Source organism: Aquarana catesbeiana, linkage group LG02 (genome assembly GCF_042186555.1).
Source record: "Aquarana catesbeiana isolate 2022-GZ linkage group LG02, ASM4218655v1, whole genome shotgun sequence".
In the NCBI taxonomy this organism is placed as follows: domain Eukaryota; kingdom Metazoa; phylum Chordata; class Amphibia; order Anura; family Ranidae; genus Aquarana; species Aquarana catesbeiana.
In genome coordinates, this window is record NC_133325.1 from 93074099 (window position 1) to 93092400 (window position 18302).

Here is an 18302-nt window from a genome sequence, read left to right on the forward strand (position 1 = left end):
AACGGGAATTAAATGATCTATTGTCCCAGCACAAACAGTGCCCTGACCTAGACTTGAGAGACAAAATAGATTCCACTAGGTTGGAATTAAACCTTTGCTTGACAACTAAAGCGGAAAAAAGCCTTAGATGGACCCAGGCTTCCTTCTATACGTTGAAGGATAAACCTGGTACTATGCTGGCTCGCAGACTAACGCCTAGGACCCGTCGGACGGTACCCCCAAAACTCAGACAGCCTAATGGAAACTTGACACAGAACCCACAAATTATCACAAAATTGTTCCACTCCTACTATACTTCCTTATACTCTACACAGGAGGCCCCCCCTCCCGGAGCCCTGGATGACTTTTTTAAAGACGTGGCCCTACCATCTTTCTCGGATTCTCACCGGGAGGTATTGGAGGGAGACATCACCGTAACAGAAATATTGTCTGCAATAAAACAGGCTAACGCGTCCAGGACTCCGGGGCCGGATGGCTTCTCAGCCTCTTATTATAAGAAATTTGCTCCACTATTGACACCTCATCTACTAAAATTCTTTAATGCCCTTCGTGACGGGGAGCAACTTGATACAGATTCTAACAGAGCTCACATCAGTCTGATCCCCAAGCCAGACAAGGATCATAGTGAAGTGGCAAACTATCGCCCGATATCACTGATCAACAGCGACCTGAAGCTACTCACAAAAATCTATGCAAACCGATTTAATACATTTCTGGCGCAATATATCCATATAGACCAAGTGGGATTTGTCACGGGGCGGCAAGCTGCTGACCAGATCCGACGGGCCACTGATCTGATTTCTATTTTACGCTCTAATTGGGATGGGATGGGCGCTAGGCGAGGAATGCTTTTGTCATTGGACCTTCACAAGGCCTTTGACTCCATTTCCTGGCCCTTCCTCTTCCATACATTGAGACAGTGGAACTGCGGGCCTAAATTTATGAGCCTTATTGGCACATTATACTCTAATCCTTCGGCCAACATTCTTGCATATGGACACAAGTCTGATCTTATACAGATAAAGAAAGGAACCAGGCAGGGATGCCCTCTCTCGTCTCTCCTTTTTGTTCTAGCGATCGAATCACTGGCAGAGGCAATCCGTGCTAACCCCAACATTCATGGGGTACCTAGTGGCGGCAGGACACATAAATGTGCTTTATTCGCCGACGACTTGTTATTATTTGTAACAGATCCGATTACAACTCTACCTAATTTATTTGCTACACTCTCTAGATTTGAAACTGTCTCTGGTCTACGGGTTAACCAATCTAAATCTGAAGCGTTGGACATAAACCTTCCTGGCCCGGTACGTGATGCAATACAACAGTCGTTTCCCTTTAATGGTGCACACAGGCACTCCCTTATCTGGGAATTAAACTTACTCGGGATGTCTCTACACTGTTTCAGGTTAATTACACCCCACTTTTTAAGTCCATTGAACAAGAACTAAAGAACTGGCAGTCACATGATCTTTCCTGGATGGGTAGAATAGCAGCCATAAAGATGACGGTACTCCCCCGAATCCTTTACTATTTCCGATCATTACCGATCCCGATACCATCTGCATTCCTTAGAAAACTTCAGACGCTAATATATAAATATATTTGGGGTGGTGGGAGATGCAGAGTAGCTCACTCCACTCTCTATATTTCCAAAGGGAAGGGAGGACTGGGAGTTCCCCACTTCGTGAAATATTATAGGGCGGCCCAACTGGTACAACTTTACCAAATTTTTTCTACAACATACCAACCAGACTGGGTTCGGTTGGAAGCACAAGCCAGTCCCTCACTACCAATAGACCTCCTGCTGTGGCTCCCGACAAGAGAACGTCGGGCCATATTGTGCCCTTCCTTATCCCACTCCCTACGTCTGTGGGACACGGTGAACAAAATACACTCATTGAAATCTCCTCATTCTCCTGTAGCCCCTATATTCAATAACCCACACTTCCCTCCAGGACAAAATCCCCAGCAATTTACGTGGTGGGTTAACAAAGGCCTTTATAGGATAGCACATTTCATAGATCACAAAGGGATCAAGCAACAGTCTTATTTTCGAGAGACATTACAGATGCCACAGACGGAATCTTTCCGTCTATATCAAATCACTCACTTCATCAAATCCCTAGCTACTGATCTGATAGACATAACTACTAGGACCTTGTTTGAGAATAAATGCTTACGCAGAACTGAGTCACGGGGAGGGATCTCTGAGCTCTATGCCCTCTTCAATACCCAACACACCAAACTTTCATACCAAATAGCATGGGAATCTGATCTAGGAGAGACTATAGAGGAGGAGATATGGGGGAAATGGTCGACCATGGTGCATAAGGGAATACTTAATACTTCCCTGGTGGAGGGAAACTACAAGGTGTTGTCCAGGTGGTACCTTGTCCCGGCGAGGCTGGCGAGGATGTACCCCGGAACTTCGCCCCTTTGCTTTAGAGGATGCGGGCAGGAGGGCACCATGTTACATGTTTGGTGGTCCTGTCCCAAAATCCAGCGCTTCTGGATCAGAGTATTCACCTTGGCCTACTCAGTGACAGGACAAAATCTACCTAAAAATCCCAAGACGGCGCTATTTGCAGACTTGCCAGATGGGACCCCTAGACATCTCCGAACTCTCATCTTCTTTATTTTTTCAGCAGCTAAAATCACAATAGCACGAGCATGGAAAACTCCAGTGGTCAACCTCGCACTGGTAAAGAATAAAATATCTTGGATCATGGTCAACGAAAAATTGGCCAGTATCCTTAAAGACAGACAAGCCAGATTTGACAGGGTGTGGTCCCCCTGGATCAGATACCTCCAAGCCCCATAGTCTCTAGAACTGTATGGTGGGGGACCCAGGCCGAGGGAAAAGGCTTCTTCTTTGGATTCTGGACCTTTATCTTTTTTTCTCTTTCTCTCCTTTCCATTCTCCTCCTTCATCTTAACCTTACTTTATATCACTTCTCTTCTCCCCTCCCTTTCTTCTCTTTTTATGTTTAAAAAAAAAACTCTACTTATGGATACAAGTGGAGAGTTATGAAGCCTCTCTTGGCCCCGAGGGAGGAACAAGGTAAACTCATTTTAAAGGCCTAACCTCCTTTGACGCCAAGGGCCCTGATACTGAGATGTACTAAAGGTACTACAACTTGATTTAATATTACCAAAAAGTTAAGAGTACTCCGCTTACGGGGCAAATTTATCTTCTTTATCCCCCCCTCCCCCCCCCCCCTTTTTTTTTTTTTTTTTTTTTTCCTTTGTGTTCTGTACAACACTTTTGTGTCATTTAACAGAAAATATGTTTGCTGACTGATTGTTCATGCCATTTTGTATAATTTGCAAAACCTTTAATAAAGAAAATTGAAAAGAAATTTTTTGCCTGTTTGCATGTTCTGGTGCGAACCGAACTGGCCCATCCCTAATGATCATACCATAAAGGTTTTTTTCCAGGCGATTCCCGTTATAGGGCGCTTTCACACCGGTTTGGCCACGGTGCAGGTGCAGAGCAATGTACCCGCAGTTTTCATGAGGGTTACCCATGGTTGCCCATAGACTTTCTATTTTTTCCCACGTTTTTGGTGCATTTATTGAAAGCACACCTGCATGCTGTAAATTTGGTGTGCTTTCAGAATATGCGCCAAAAATGTGAGACAAAACTTTTTCAAATATATTAATAGTAAAAAGGTCAGGTCTGAGCATGTAGGCCCTTTACAAAATAATCTAGAGTGGGTGACTGGGGACAAAGAGAAGGCTAATTTATTAAAAAAATGTCTTCAACTCTGTGTATACAAAGGAGCATGGGGGAGCTCATGTCTATAATGGGGGAGGTAGTGACAAATGATCTACAATGGCTCAAAAGTGATATGGTCCAGAAATATTTAGACAGAATAAAGGTGGATAAAGCACCTGGACCAGATGGCATCCACCCACGGATCCTAAAAGAATTGAGCTCTGTCATTTCAAAGTCATTGTTTCTCATTTTTAGGGACTCGTTAATGACTGGACTAGTACCACTGGATTGGCGCAAGGCCAATGTGGTGCCCATATTTAAAAAGGGATCAAAGTCTTTGCCAAGTAACTACAGAACTGTTAGTTTAACTTCTATAGTCGGGAAGATACTGGAGAGTTTAATAAAAAACCACATAGACGAGTTCTAGCTGGAAAAAAATATTTTAAGCAACAGACAGCATGGATTCATGAAAGTCAGAAGTTGTCAAACACACCTGATTTCTTTTTATGAAGAGGTAAGTAAAACCTTGGACAGGGGGTGGCTGTGGATGTGGTATACTTGGATTTTGTAAAAGCGTTTGACACAGTTCCCCACACATGGCTCATGGGTAAGGTAAAGTCTAACAGGCTTGGAAAGATCAATTTGTAAATGGATAAAAAACTGGTTAAAACAAATGCAGAGAGTAGTGGTTAATGATTCTAATGCCTCGTACACACGATCGCACATTCCGACAACAAAATCCATGGTTTTTTTTCGACGGATGTTGGCTCAAACTTGTCTTGCATACACACGGTCACACAAAGTTGGTCGGAAATTGTGAACGTCAAGAACGCGGTGACGTACAACACGTACGACGAGCCGAGAAAATTAAGTTCAATAGCCAGTGTGGCTCTTCTGCTTGATTCTGAGCATGTGTTGCATTTTGTGCGTCGGAATTGTGTACACTCGATCGGAATTTCCGACAACGGATTTTGTTGTCGGAAAATTTGATCTCAAATTTTGTGCGACGGAAATTCCGATGGAAACTGTCCGATGGAGCCTACACACGGTCAGAATTTCCGACAAAAGGCTCCCATCGAACATTTTCCGTCGGAAAACCCGACCGTGTGTCTGGACCATTATTCTGAATGATCTAAGGTTTTTAGTGGTGTACCCCAAGGTTCAGTGCTGGGACCCTTACTTTTTAATATCTATATAAATAATATAGGGTCTGGGATTAAAAGTACCATTTCTGTCTTTGCAGATGACACCAAGCTATGCAGTGGAATAACATCTTCACAGGATGTCTCCAACTTACAAACCGACCTCAGTGCACTAATTGGGCAAATGAGGTTTAATGTTGATAAAAGTAAACTTATGCAATTGGGGGCTTAGAATATGCATGCAGTATACATACTAGGGGGAGTACAACTGGAGGAATTCATAGCAGAGAAGGATCTGGGGGTTAAGGTAGATCATAAGCTCAATAATAGCATGCAATGCCAAGCTGCGGTTTCCAAAGCGAGCAAAGTCCTTTCTTGTATTAAGAGTGGTATGGACTCCAGAGAGAGAGATATCATTTTGCCCCTCTACAAATCATTATTAAGACCTCATCTGGAATATGCAGTTCAGTTTTGGGCACCAGTTTTCAAAAAGGATATCGGGGAACTGGAGAAAGTGCAGAGAAGGGCAACCAAACTTATAAGGCATGGAGGAGCTCAGCCATGAGGAAAGATTAGAGGAACTGAATGTATTCTCTCTTGAGAAGAGGAGATTAAGGGGGGATATGATCAACATGTACAAATACATAAGTGGTGCATATAGTGTTGTGGAAATTTTTATTAATGTATGTTGACAGATGTCCCCCAGTGTCAGTTTTGCTGTAATACGCTCATGTGAGCATGACCTTCCCGTGGACATGGCAGATCTGTTTGCTCTTTTAAGGATGTTTGTTTATGCCTCACCAAGGGACATGGCAACTGCATCTAAACTCCTAAGTAAGCAGATCTGCGTACATGGGAAACATAGCATAACCATACAAAATTATGGCCCACTGAGCCATGATGGAGTATGGCTTGCATCATTGGTAGCAGTGGGAATGTGCACATGATCGTGTTCAGAGTCATGTAAGTAGTGTTAAAATTGTGTCTCACAAAGACGCTTGCCGCATGGCCCTGCACATGACCATCTGCACATGTCACTACTGTATTTCTATTTAAATATACACATGTGTGTGATTGGTTCTTTTGAAAGAATACACGTGTCTGATTGGCTTATTCTGAAGCCACCACCTTCCTTTGTTATTCATGTTTATAGTATAAATAAAAGGAGCTGGCTACTCTTCAGAGCAGGGATATGCAATTAGCGGACTTCCAGCTGTTGCAAAACTACAAGTCCCATCATGCCTCTGCCTTGTGGCTGTCAGAGTCTTGATATACCTCATGGGACTTGTAGTTCTGCAACAGCTGGAGGTCTGCTAATTACATATCCCTGCTCTAGAAGATTCTGCTAAGCTCAAGGTGATACCAGCATCTGTGTCTGTGCTACTTGGAGAAATACAAGCGCGCTTTCCCAGCATTATATAAGATATCTGTTTTTTGTGCTTTTAAGCGCAAAGAAATTATTTGCTTATAGGGAGAAGCTTATAATTTCCCTGTCAGCTGTGAACTTGGTGTTTAATTTTTCACTTTAAAGAAGAATCCATCAGTGGTGTTCGGTGGCTCGGTTCTCAGTGCAGAGATGCCGGGGGACAGCTGCAACATCGGTCTGATGCTGCATCCACCTAGGTAAGTATGATTAGGAAGAAAAAAAAAACATACTTCTATTTTTAAGTCATCACAGAGGACAAAGTGGCACTCTTTACGTCTAGAGGAAAAAATATTTCATCTCCAATTAAGAAAAGGTGTCTTCACAGTAAGAGCTGTGAAAATGTGGAATAGACTCCCTCCAAAGGTGGTTCGGGCCAGCTCAGTAGATTGCTTTAAAAAAGGCCTGGATTCTTTCCTAAATGTACATAATATAACTGGGTACTGACATTTATAGTTAAGTTGATCTAGGGAAAATCCAATTGCCTCTCTGGGATCAGGAAGGAATTTTTTCCTCTGCTATAGCAGATTGGATTAAGCTTTGCTCGGGTTTTTGCCTTCCTCTGGATCAACTATGGGTGAAGGCTTGTGTATATGGGATTGTATGATTTTTTTTTTTTTTGGTTGAACTAGAAGGACTTATGTCTTTTTTAAACCTGACTAACTATGTAATTATATACAGTATCTCACAATAGTGAGTACACCCATTTCATTTTTGTTTATATTTTATTCTATCTTTTGATGTGACAACACTGAAGAAATGACACTTTGCTGCAATGTAAAGTAGTGAGTGTACAGCTTGTAAAACAGTGTATATTTGCTGTCCCCTCAAAATAACTCAACACACAGCCATTAATGTCTAAACTGCTGGCAACAAAAGTGAGTACACCCCTAAGTGAAAATGTCCAAATTGGGCCCAAAGTGTCAATATTTTGTGTGGCCACCATTATTTTCCAGCACTGCCTTAACCTTCTTGGGCATGGAGTTCACCAGAGCTTCACAGGTTGCCACTGGAGTCCTCTTCCACTCATCCATGACAACATCACAGAGCTGGTGGATGTTAGAGACCTTGCGCTCCTCCATCTTCCATTTGAGGATGCCCCACAGATGCTCAATAGGGGTTAGGTCTGGAGACATGCTTGGCCAGTTCATCATCTTTATCCTCAGCTTCTTTAGCAAGGCAGTGGTCATCATGGAGGTGTGTTTGGGGTCCTTATCATGTTGGAATACTGCCCTGCGGCCCAGTCTCCGAAGGGAGGGGATCATGCTCTGCTTCAGTATGTCACAGTACATGTTGGCATTCATGGTTCCCTCGATGAACAGTAGCTCCCCAGTGCCGGCAGCACTCATGCAGCCCCAGACCATGACACTCCCATCACCATGCTTGACTGTAGACAAGACACACTTGTCTTTGTACTCCTCACCTGGTTGCCGCCACACATGCTTGAAACCATCTGAACCAAAAAAGTTTATCTTGGTTTCATCAGAGCACAGGACAAGGTTCCAGTAATCCATGGCCTTAGTCTGCTTGTCTTCAGCAAACTGTTTGCGGGCTTTCTTGTGCATCATCTTTAGAAGAGGCTTTCTTCTGGGATGACAGCCATGCAGACCAATTTGATGCAGTGTGCAGCGTATGGTCTGAGCACCGACAGCCTGACCCCCCACGCCTTCAACCTCTGCAGCAATGCTGGCAGCACTTATATGTCTATTTCCCAAAGACAACCTCTGGATATGATGCTGAGCACGTGCACTCAACTTCCTTGGTCGACCATGGCGAGGCCTGTTCTGAGTGGAACCTGTCCTGTTAAACTGCTGTATGGTCTTGGCCACTGTGCTGCAGCTCAGTTTCAGGGTTTTGGCAATCTTCCTATAGCCTAGGCTATCTTTATGTAGAGCAATCATTATTTTTTTCAGATCCTCAGAGAGTTCTTTGCCATGAGGTGCCATGTTGGACTTCCAGTGACCAGTAGGAGAGAGTGAGAGCGATAACACCAAATTTAACACACCTGCTCCCCATTCACACCTGAGACCTTGTAACACTAACGAGTCACATGACACCGGGGGGGGGGTTGCTAATTGGGCCCAATTTGGACATTTTCACTTAGGGGTGTACTCATTTTTGTTGCCAGCGGTTTAGACATTAATGGCTGTGTGTTGAGTTATTTTGAGGGGACAGCAAATTTACACTGTTATACAAGCTGTACACTCACTACTTTACATTGTAGCAAAGTGTCGTTTCTTCAGTGTTGTCACATGAAAAGATATAATAAAATATTTACAAAAATGTGAGGGATGTACTCACTTTTGTGAGATACTGTATAACAAACAATAGATGGGAAACTGCGGGTAATCCGCATTTTGTGACAGCGGCCATAGGTTGACAACATTGGGACCCTGGCTTTCAATTGTGTTCCTGCATTTTCACTCGTCACATGGGCCTCTGATAGAGACTACAAGTGGCTGCGTTAGCTCACATTACTCAGGCATCATTCACAGTTGTTTCTATCAGGAAACCCACCCTGAAAAATGCCATGCAGCTCATGCTGGAGTACTCGCATGTAGACAGGAAGTGGCTGCAGGAGATCAGCAGATCTTCGATAAAACAGAGGATGAAAATACAGTAGGTGAAAACCACAAAGTATGTTATGAAAAATAAAAACATAACAATTCTTTATGCTTTGTGGGGCTTTAGCAAAGTAAATGTCACCCCATAAGTGTTTACTTCTACCTTAATTTAAAAAAAAACTCCAGCCAAAATGCATTTTTTTTTGTTAGCTAAGGGTAGATGTAGGGTTATTTTAATCATAATGGAATTTGTAGACTAGAGCTTAGGGCCGCACCAAGTGACCCTGTAACTAAACAAAATTTAAAAATATGACTATTAAAGTAGTTATACAATTACAGTATATCAAATCTTCACTCTCAACCTGGGTTCACACTATTGCGAACACAGACATCACATGTGATTCGCACCGCATTGGTGTGCCGATCAATGCAATGTCTGTGCAATGCGAATTCAGCCATACAGTTGCATGGCTGAACTCGCATTGGATTTGCATGAAAAAGGTGCAGGAACCTTTTTTGCCTTGCACTGGAATCGGTGTGAACACCCATGCGATCAGATTCCTGTCCGAATTCACAGTTTGCACTGCGATCTGCGAACCGATCTTGGGGTGTCATTAACTTTGTATTGACACCCGCAGCGGGTCGCAGAGAGCAGTGTAAACTGCCTGCAGGAGAGAAGCAATGCGGGAACTGGCGCTGGAATCATGCTGGATCCCGCATCACTATAGTGTGAACCCAGCCTCACAAAGCTACACCTTCTGCTGGAATTCTCAGAATCTGACACTTCTGCTGACAATTCAGCATGTGCATTAATGTCGCGTACACACGACCGGACTTTCCGGCAGACTTGGTCCGGCGGACTAGACTCCGTCCGATAATTAGATTGTGTGTTGGCTCCAGCTGACTTTTTTTCCCCAAAAGTTCGACGAACCTAGAAATGAAACATGTTTCAAATCTTTCCGACGGACTCGGCTTTCTAGCGTACAAACCGTTCGTCTGTGTGCTAGTCCGACGGACCAAAACTGACGCATACTCTGAAGCAAGTACAAGACGGAAGCGCTCGGTCTGGTAAAACTAGTCTTCGTATTGAAGACTTTTATATTTCAACAATATATATTTTTCAATTTGTGAAAAATTATCAAAAATCTGGCATTCGGTGAGGCTTCTACTGGGCCCAGCAACCTCCTGCCTGCCACTGAGCATGGCCTCCTCCTCTCTACCACTGGGCAAAGCCTCCTCCTGGCTGAGCTCATCCTGTGTATAAAAAAAGGAACATAGTTGTAATTTTTGCTTCCTCAATCGCACACCATTTTCAGCTCATGACTTGCAAATATAATTTTAAACAAATAGAAAAAGGCTATCATTTTGACCCCACCATTATTCTAGCTGTTCACCAATCTTTTAAGTACATTTTTGGCCACTACTGTCTAGTGATATGTATACATAATAATAATTGTGATTAAATCATTGATTTGTAAACAATTCAAACATTTTAGTTTACATCATTAATATTTACACAATCCAAAATTACCCTAAAAAGTATACCTGGCTGCAGCTGGGCGCATCCACTTCATCGAGGATTAAAGGGCCCGGTTCTTCCAGGGACGCCTCAGCTCGGGTGGAGGGAAGGGTGGAGGTTGAGGGAAGGGTGGAGGTGGAGGAAAGGGTGGAGGGAAGGGTCGAAAGCGATTGCCTTGCTTCTGTCTGGTCATCCAGAAATCTCAGTTTGGGGTAGTACCACAGCTTGGGGACATAAACCTTGTCTGCTGCTGCTCCTGATTTGAGGGAATCCTGTATCTTCTTGTGTTCCCGCCTGTTCATATTCCACAAGATCCCAATTTTATTTTCCACTAACTTAATGTCTGCCTGGGGGACTCGAGTCTTTACAAACTCCAGAAGTCTCCCCAGTGTTGCCTGCCTTGCTTGCTTATTGAAATACAAGGGGTGCTTGACCTCCCACAGGTTTCAGTTCTCTTGATAGAGGTCAATAAAATTACTCAAAAAATCCTCCTCCTTAAAGGGATTCATTTTTTCTGAAAGGCAAGACAAAAGATAAAAACTGTAATGTCAGTCCAAACTCACAGTATTTTTTTTTACAGAATATAGGGTGCACACACACACACACACACACACATACACACACACACCAAACACATACACACACACCAAACACATACACAAAACACACACCCACGGTTAAATCTTTACCTTCGTTTATGACGCTCGCTACTTCTGTTCGGACATACGTAGGCCAGCGTACTAGCTTTATATACACTGCGCATGTGTCATGCTCCACCTGCGTCGCCCGCCCCTGATGTTCTTTAGAACAATTTTTCCCCGCCCCTTTACTCTTCATTGCGCAGTGTGAGTATATAGAGAAAGATGGCAGAGAAATTATCTGGAACTAGCGCAGAGGAAAGCCCAGAGCCACAAACATCCAGATCCAAGAGGAGAAATAAGGCCACCAACATGGCCTTTGAAGAGATGGTGGAGATGGTGGCCATGTTGAGGAGGGAGGACTATGATGGCAAAAAAGGACCGTACACCAGACCCAATATGCGGAAGGACAAGATAATGTCCTCAGTTGTCACCACTATTGAGCAAAAATTTGGAATTAAACGGGCTAAAGAACAATTGAGGAAGCGCTGGTCTGACCTAAAAACTATGGAGCCAGAACAATATTGCCGAATCAAGAAGGTTCTTAAAAAGTAAGTACTTGTTGTGTGTTCCTATTGAGATACCTAACTTGCATGCTGATCCATATGCTTTTCGTTTATACAGCATCGTTCGTAAAGATCGTTATTTTGAAACTACATATGATTATTATAAAATGTTGATTGTTTGGCAAGAAATACGATGGTACAGGGTTCTACATACATTTAGGTCTTAATAATTTGTTGTATTAAAAGAAGTTTTGGATGTTGTGTAGATGTGTTTGAAACTAGAATGCTTAATAAAAAATGATTCAGTGTAATGTAAGGACAGGACACAGCAGCTGTTTCCACATCTGGACTCAGGAGCACTAGTGTACTGTGTGACACCAGAGAACATTTTTGAGGGTAATCCACACAGGGGCTCCAGGGGATACTTGAGGTGTCTCCATCTGTGAAACTTGGACAAAAATTTTAAGTATTGCAGTTTTGTTAAAAGGGAATTTGAATCCTGTCTTAAAATATTTTTTTTTTACAAACAGACAATTGTCTACCACTTCAAAGCAAGGTTTCATATTCCTATTTCTGGCCTGAAATATCACTGTGTTAAGTATACCTTTTGTTTCATTCTCATAGGGGAGAAAAGACTCAGACAACAGTCGGAGGATCCCAGGACCCCAGCCTGAATCGGGAATTACCCCAAGCCTAAGACCACGCCCACCCGAGGATCTGGAGGAAGGAGAGGTGGAGGAAGTGGGCAAGATTTGCACCCCACCAAGTGAGTGTCTGACACCCCAGCTTAAGGTAATCTATTTAGGCGTGCATATTTCTAAATACATTTTTCCACACAAATTTTAGGTGATGTTCTGGTTGTGGAAGGCCAAGCGGCGGAGCCATTTAGCACAGACAGTGCACAAAGACTCATTGGGCAGATTATGGTGTGGATTGCCAAATTGATGGAATGCGAAAACAAATTGACAGCATGAGAAATCGGCTGGACAGCATGCAACAGGAAATGAAGAACATGATTGATGTTTTGGGGAGAATATAATCACTTTTTGCCTAAAACATCAATCATGTTCTTCATTTCATTTGAAAATTTTCTATTTTAATTTTTTTAAAGTTGGTAAATAGTAAAAGCCAAATTTAACAGATGCACATGGTGTGTCATCATGTGCTATCTGCCCTCAGGTGATCTCAATGTACTTGTTTTGTGTTTGCAACCCCTTCCTCATAATGCTAGTTTGTGAGAGGAAGGGATTGCACACACAAAACACGTCCATTGATCCCCCATGATGGGAGATAGCACATGTTGACTTTAGTCATTTGGACTCACAATTTGTGTGCATCTACTAAATTTTGCTTTTACATGGGTGACATCACCAGCACATTTTTTGACATGTTGAACTTTGTAAGTTCCAGAGTTGTGTTTTTTTATTATGTGTGAAAAAACCCTGTTGTAAAAAAAAAAGGTGTATAAACAAATATTTTTTGATAAATATGCCTAAAATAATCAAAAAAAAATTTATATTGATAAAAAAAAACAAAAAGATAAAAAAAAGAAAAATGAAATGACGTTTTCAAAAAATGCACCTTTGAATGTGCGCACAGTAAAATGTTTTTGCTACAACAATGTGTGTGGCTTCTTCTTTCAATACTCAATACCAGTTTTGTAATTTTTTTGTGTTTACAGTGACAAAGGGCCTTATTGATTAAAGGGAAATGCACTTGCCAATACAAGTGCACTAGGAGACAGCCAAAAATAAAATCAAACAAGAATAAAAACAAGAGATTTGATCCAAAATAATTTTTTTTTTTTTTTTTAATTTTAAAGATGTTCTGGCATTGCAATGGCCCCCCTACCATTAAAATAACTGACATATCTGTCCCGCACTTGAGGGGCGGTTTGGGGGGCCAAGCCAGTACAGCCAGTATCCAGGCCTGTGAGTGCAGATTCGGCACTAAGTCCGGCCTCAGGCCCAACAGAAGTGAGATATGTTGTAGAATGTCTTCTTAAAAAATTATGTAGAATGCAACAAGACATGATGAGATAATTGATTTTATAGTCCGCCATATTGATGGCCAAGAGGAACAAACGGAACCGGCTGGCCATAATTCCGAAGGCATTCTCCACAACTCTTCTCGCTCTGGCCAGCCAGTAGTTAAATACCCTCCTCTCCGGGGTGAGGGACCTTTGAGGGAATGTCCTCATCAGGTGCTCGCCAAGAGCGAAGGCTTCATCTCTGTTGAATACAGAGGGGAGTCCCTCAACGTTCTCGTCATCAGGTGGCAATCCCAGGCCACCAGTCTGGAGACGCCGGCACAACTCGGTCTGTGCGAAGATTACTCCATCAGACACCCGCCCTTCTTCCCCACGTCCACGAACATAAAATCCAATTGTGCCAATACCGCCGCTATCAATACTACACTATTGAACCCCTTATGATTAAAGTAGTAAGACACCGAATGGGGTGGTGGCACAATGCAAACATGCTTCCCAGCGAACTGGGAGGCCACAGTCTGCCATTCCTGTGGCGTGGAAGGAAACTGTGGAGTCAAACAAGAAAAAAAAATATATAAGTACTTTTAAACATAACTTTGCTAGCAGATTACACAAAAACATTTTTGCACAACAGCAGTCTAACATTTTTTAAAGTATTATTTATAAAAATCTAAAAAATAACGCCAACTTATAAGATGACTCACCCCCTCTGATGGCCCATTGATCAATTTGTGGGGTGGGGGTGGTTCTAATTTAGTAGAAGACCACACATGACATTTTGAGACATTTGAGGGGGTGGGGGGGGGTAAAGCAGTACAATGGAGCTGACAATATACATTGTTAAAGGGACTATAGGCTACAGGTGTATATGGGCCCAGGATTGCATGGTGGGGAGGTTAGTGAAGACAAATATGCATGTAGGGCAAAAAATGATTTACCAAAAAAAAAATGCATGCATGAAGATAAAGGGGACATTCATAGCATATTCCAAGCATGGTAATTAGGTAATGATGAAATTAATACAATACGTTAGCAAACATTAAAGACATATCAAGTAATGTTAAAGGATAAAAAGCTTACCTTCATATAGTCCTTCTGCAGGACCTGAATTATGGTAGAACAGGTCTCTGGGATAATGATCCCCAGAGCCTGGGGGGAGATGCCTGTCGAGAACTTAAGGTCCTGAAGGCTTCTCCCAGTCGCCAACTAACATAACGTGGCAACTAGCCTCTGCTCCGCAGTGATGGCTTGCCTCATGCAGGTATCCTGCCTGCTGATATAAGGGGTCAGCATAGCCAGCAGATGTTGAAAAACGGGGTCAATCATCCTGAGATAATTCCTGAAATCCTCAGGATTATTCTCACGGATCTCACGGAGCAAAGGCATGTGCGAGAATTGGTCACGCTGACGCAGCCAATTCTTCATCCATGAACTCCTCCTCGCCCTGTTAATGGACTGGGCTCGGGTCAAAGTATGCACCCCAACACCAAGCCCCCACGCAGCATGAACTCGAGAACAAGTACGTCCACGCACCATGGCTTCAAAACGGTCGGCTGGTCAAACAAAAATACTTAGAACAAACGCACTGAAGAACAGCAAGGCCTATGAAGAGCGACCTGAAGATCAGGAACGAGTGGACCAGAACGGCCTGCTATACAGGTTACGAACTGACCAACACGCACTGAAAACAAGATACAAACCTCACAAGCACAAACTGAACCGCAGAAAACTATCGAAATAAGCTGAAGTCTGAAAAGCACGAATCGTCTCTAACCAAACTTCTATTAACACGCGGTAAACACAAGATTAGCAGAAGGAGCCCAAAGGGTGGCGTACTGGGGCTTGAACTTTCTTTTTCTAGTCCCATTGTACGTGCTTTTGGAGTGATCGTGTGTGTTCAAGTCCGTCCGTTTGTAAATCCGGCGCACCTATGCTACAAAGTCTGTCGGACCTAGTCCGTCGAAAAGTCTGCTCGTGTGTACGCGGCATAAGAGTCACGCACTGCTGGGATGATGTACACATGCAAAGGAATTACGCTGTCAGTGGCTGACCAATATCTAAAGAAAGAAGGTGCTTGAGCTAGACTAGAGGAACACCAAAAGAAGGTAGCAATGGTGACTCAACCAGAGGGACACAGATATCACATCACTGGAGGGGGCAAACTGAGAGGTAGGTCTGCTATAGTGTGCAAGTATGCTGCTTTATTGCACAAAAATGGTCAGTTATGTTTTTTGTTACACTAATGGAAAAATGTGGGAACTGGCGCTGGAATCATGCTGGATTCCGCATCACTATAGTGTGAACCCAGGCTTACAAAGCTACACCTTCTGCTGCAATTCTCAGAATCTGACACTTCTGCTGATCTGACTCACTGTATGCTGCCACAATGCCAACAGGGAATGATTCCAGATGAAGTCCCACTGCACTTCCAGATCCTGACTGTGCCGGATCTGGAAGTGCAGTGGGACTTCATCTGGAATCATTCCCTGTCGGCAGTGTGGCAGCATACAGTGAGTGATTGATGGAGAACAAAAAAAGAAGCTGAAGAAGAAGTCACAGTCTGTGGACATTAGTTCACCCTCATATAATCCTTTGACGGATGGATGCACTGCCATCACAAGCGAGTAAATCGCTATCTACTTCCAGAACCATCAGTAAAGAAGAGCAGAACAACACTGCGAACACTCAGAAACGTCACCCTAGGAGGGGAAAGCTGAAAAGGGGCTACACTATCGTGTATATCCATCAGTGTATAGAGTCTGTCTCCTGGGAGCGTGCCATGGAAGGTGCTCTTCATTGATGCCAGCCGGTCACCTATGAGGGAAATCTGTGAGATCCTAGCAGTGTTCCTGTCGTTCTACTGAGCCTGATTTGACCCCCCTGAGTAAGGGCGGTCGCAGGCTTTCTGGTAAGCCTCCATTGTTCATTGAAAGGTGACGGGCAGCACAAGTGGTGGAAAATATAGACCCAGGGTTTTCGCACTGGAAATTTTTCATTTGGATATTTTCACTTATAAACTGTTTTTTTTGGTCACATTTTTCTTTGTGTTTAAATGCACGTATTGCTGCTAATGCAGTAATCACACATGGACTATTTTCTATTGGATGGTTTTATTTGCACCTGATTTTGATTACTAATGACACATTGTAAACCTATTGTACACATTGTAATCATACACATTATATACACTTGTATTATTGGTATATTATCCGGCGCTGCACTCCTATCTTTATTTAAAGACACTTTTTAGTAAAGTAAGAAAAGTCTTAAACCGAACCATCATGAGTTTGTTTTTCTGACACCCATCACCCTCATTTCTCGTTGTCTGGCCAACCATGTTCTAGTGAGCAGACAATCTGACAAAGAATCTAAACTTTACCTTGAAGTTAAAAAAAATAAAGTTTGGGCTTTAGTCATGCTTTATACAGATTTATACATAAAAATAGGCCCTACATCAGATGGAAGGGAGCATTCACACCTCTGCACTAGGGATGAGCTTAGTCATGTTTGGATGCTGTCCTGAACCTGCCTGAGCTATCCTGCCAGGAAGCTGTCCCTGTGGGCCATCAGTCATAAGCCACCCAGAATTTTCCACCCCGCAGCCATACATTAGACAAGGGGCGGGAACACCTTGGCTGCTTAAAATTGCTGGTCTGCACTGACAGCTTCCAGGCGGGTTCAGACCCGTATCTGAAGCTGACTGAGCTCCTCTCTATTACATCTTATTTGTTCTAAATAAAGTTTAATATGGCTGCAAACAGCATAATTTATATACCGTTCTTCTGAATGAAAACTGTTCTCATCTTCACATTTGCAGTAGTCATTGTTAGAGATAACTAGTCTAGACTAGTGCTCCACCACATGACTATACACTTGTTCGGTTGTGCCCTCACCTATGGTAGTTGACCTTAGTTTTAATAGGTCTATTACAACCTTTTCCCCTACTGTTATTAAAGACCAGTATATAGAAAAGACCAAAAGGGTATTAGCTTAGTAAGTGGGGTAAAGCTTCACTTTGTAAAGAATACTCAATTATATGTAGAGGTGCGCTGAATAAAAATTTTGGTGCCGAAACTGAAAATTCAGGAGGCACTTGGCCAAAACCAAAAATGACAGTTTTTAAAAAAATATATATATTTTTTTATCAATAATTGTATTGTATAATTGTATTGTATTCGACTTTTTAACCACTTCAATACAGGGCACTTTCCCCCCTACCTGCCCAAGTCTATTTTCAGCTTTCAGCGCTGTCGCTGTTTTAATGACAATTGCGCAGTCATGTTACACTGTACCCAAACAGAATTTTTATAATTTTGTTCCCACAAATAGAGCTAGAGGTGGTATTTTATTACCCCTGGGGTTTTTATTTTTTGCTAAAAAAAGTCTGTAAATTTTGAAAAAAATTAAGTTTTTCTTTGTTTCTGTCATAAAATGTTGTAAATAAGTACGTTTTCTCCTTCACTGATGGGCACTGATGAGGCTGCACTGACAGGGACTGATAAGGTGGCACTGATGGGCACTGGTGAGGTGGCACTGATGATGGACACTAATATGCAGCACTGATGGGCACTGATAGGCAGCACTGATATGCAGCACTGATTGGCATTGATAGGCGACACTGATGATCACTGATAGGCGACACTGATGGGCACTGAAAGGGGGCACTGATGGGTACTCATGGGTGGCACTGATAGGTGGCACTATCTGCCACTGATAGGTGGCACTGATGGACACTGATAGATGACACTGATAGGCATCACTGATAAGAAGGCACTGGCAGGCATTACTGATTGGCATCC

General features: G+C 42.9%; 1 protein-coding gene across 8 annotated transcripts in view; it reads right to left on the bottom strand.

Annotated features, from left to right (window-relative positions):
* LOC141127056 (uncharacterized) overlaps positions 1–18302 on the bottom strand; it is a 227721-nt gene that overhangs the window by 202784 nt on the left and 6635 nt on the right. For 5 of the 8 annotated variants that reach the window (XM_073613200.1, XM_073613202.1, XM_073613203.1 and 2 more), the window contains exon 2: positions 10396–10883. The exons of the other annotated variants lie outside the window; for them this stretch is intronic. In XM_073613200.1, the coding sequence (XP_073469301.1) occupies positions 10396–10671 (276 nt within the window). In that variant the 5' untranslated portion in view covers positions 10672–10883. The remainder of the gene's footprint in view (positions 1–10395; positions 10884–18302) is intronic. 8 annotated transcript variants of the gene reach the window in all.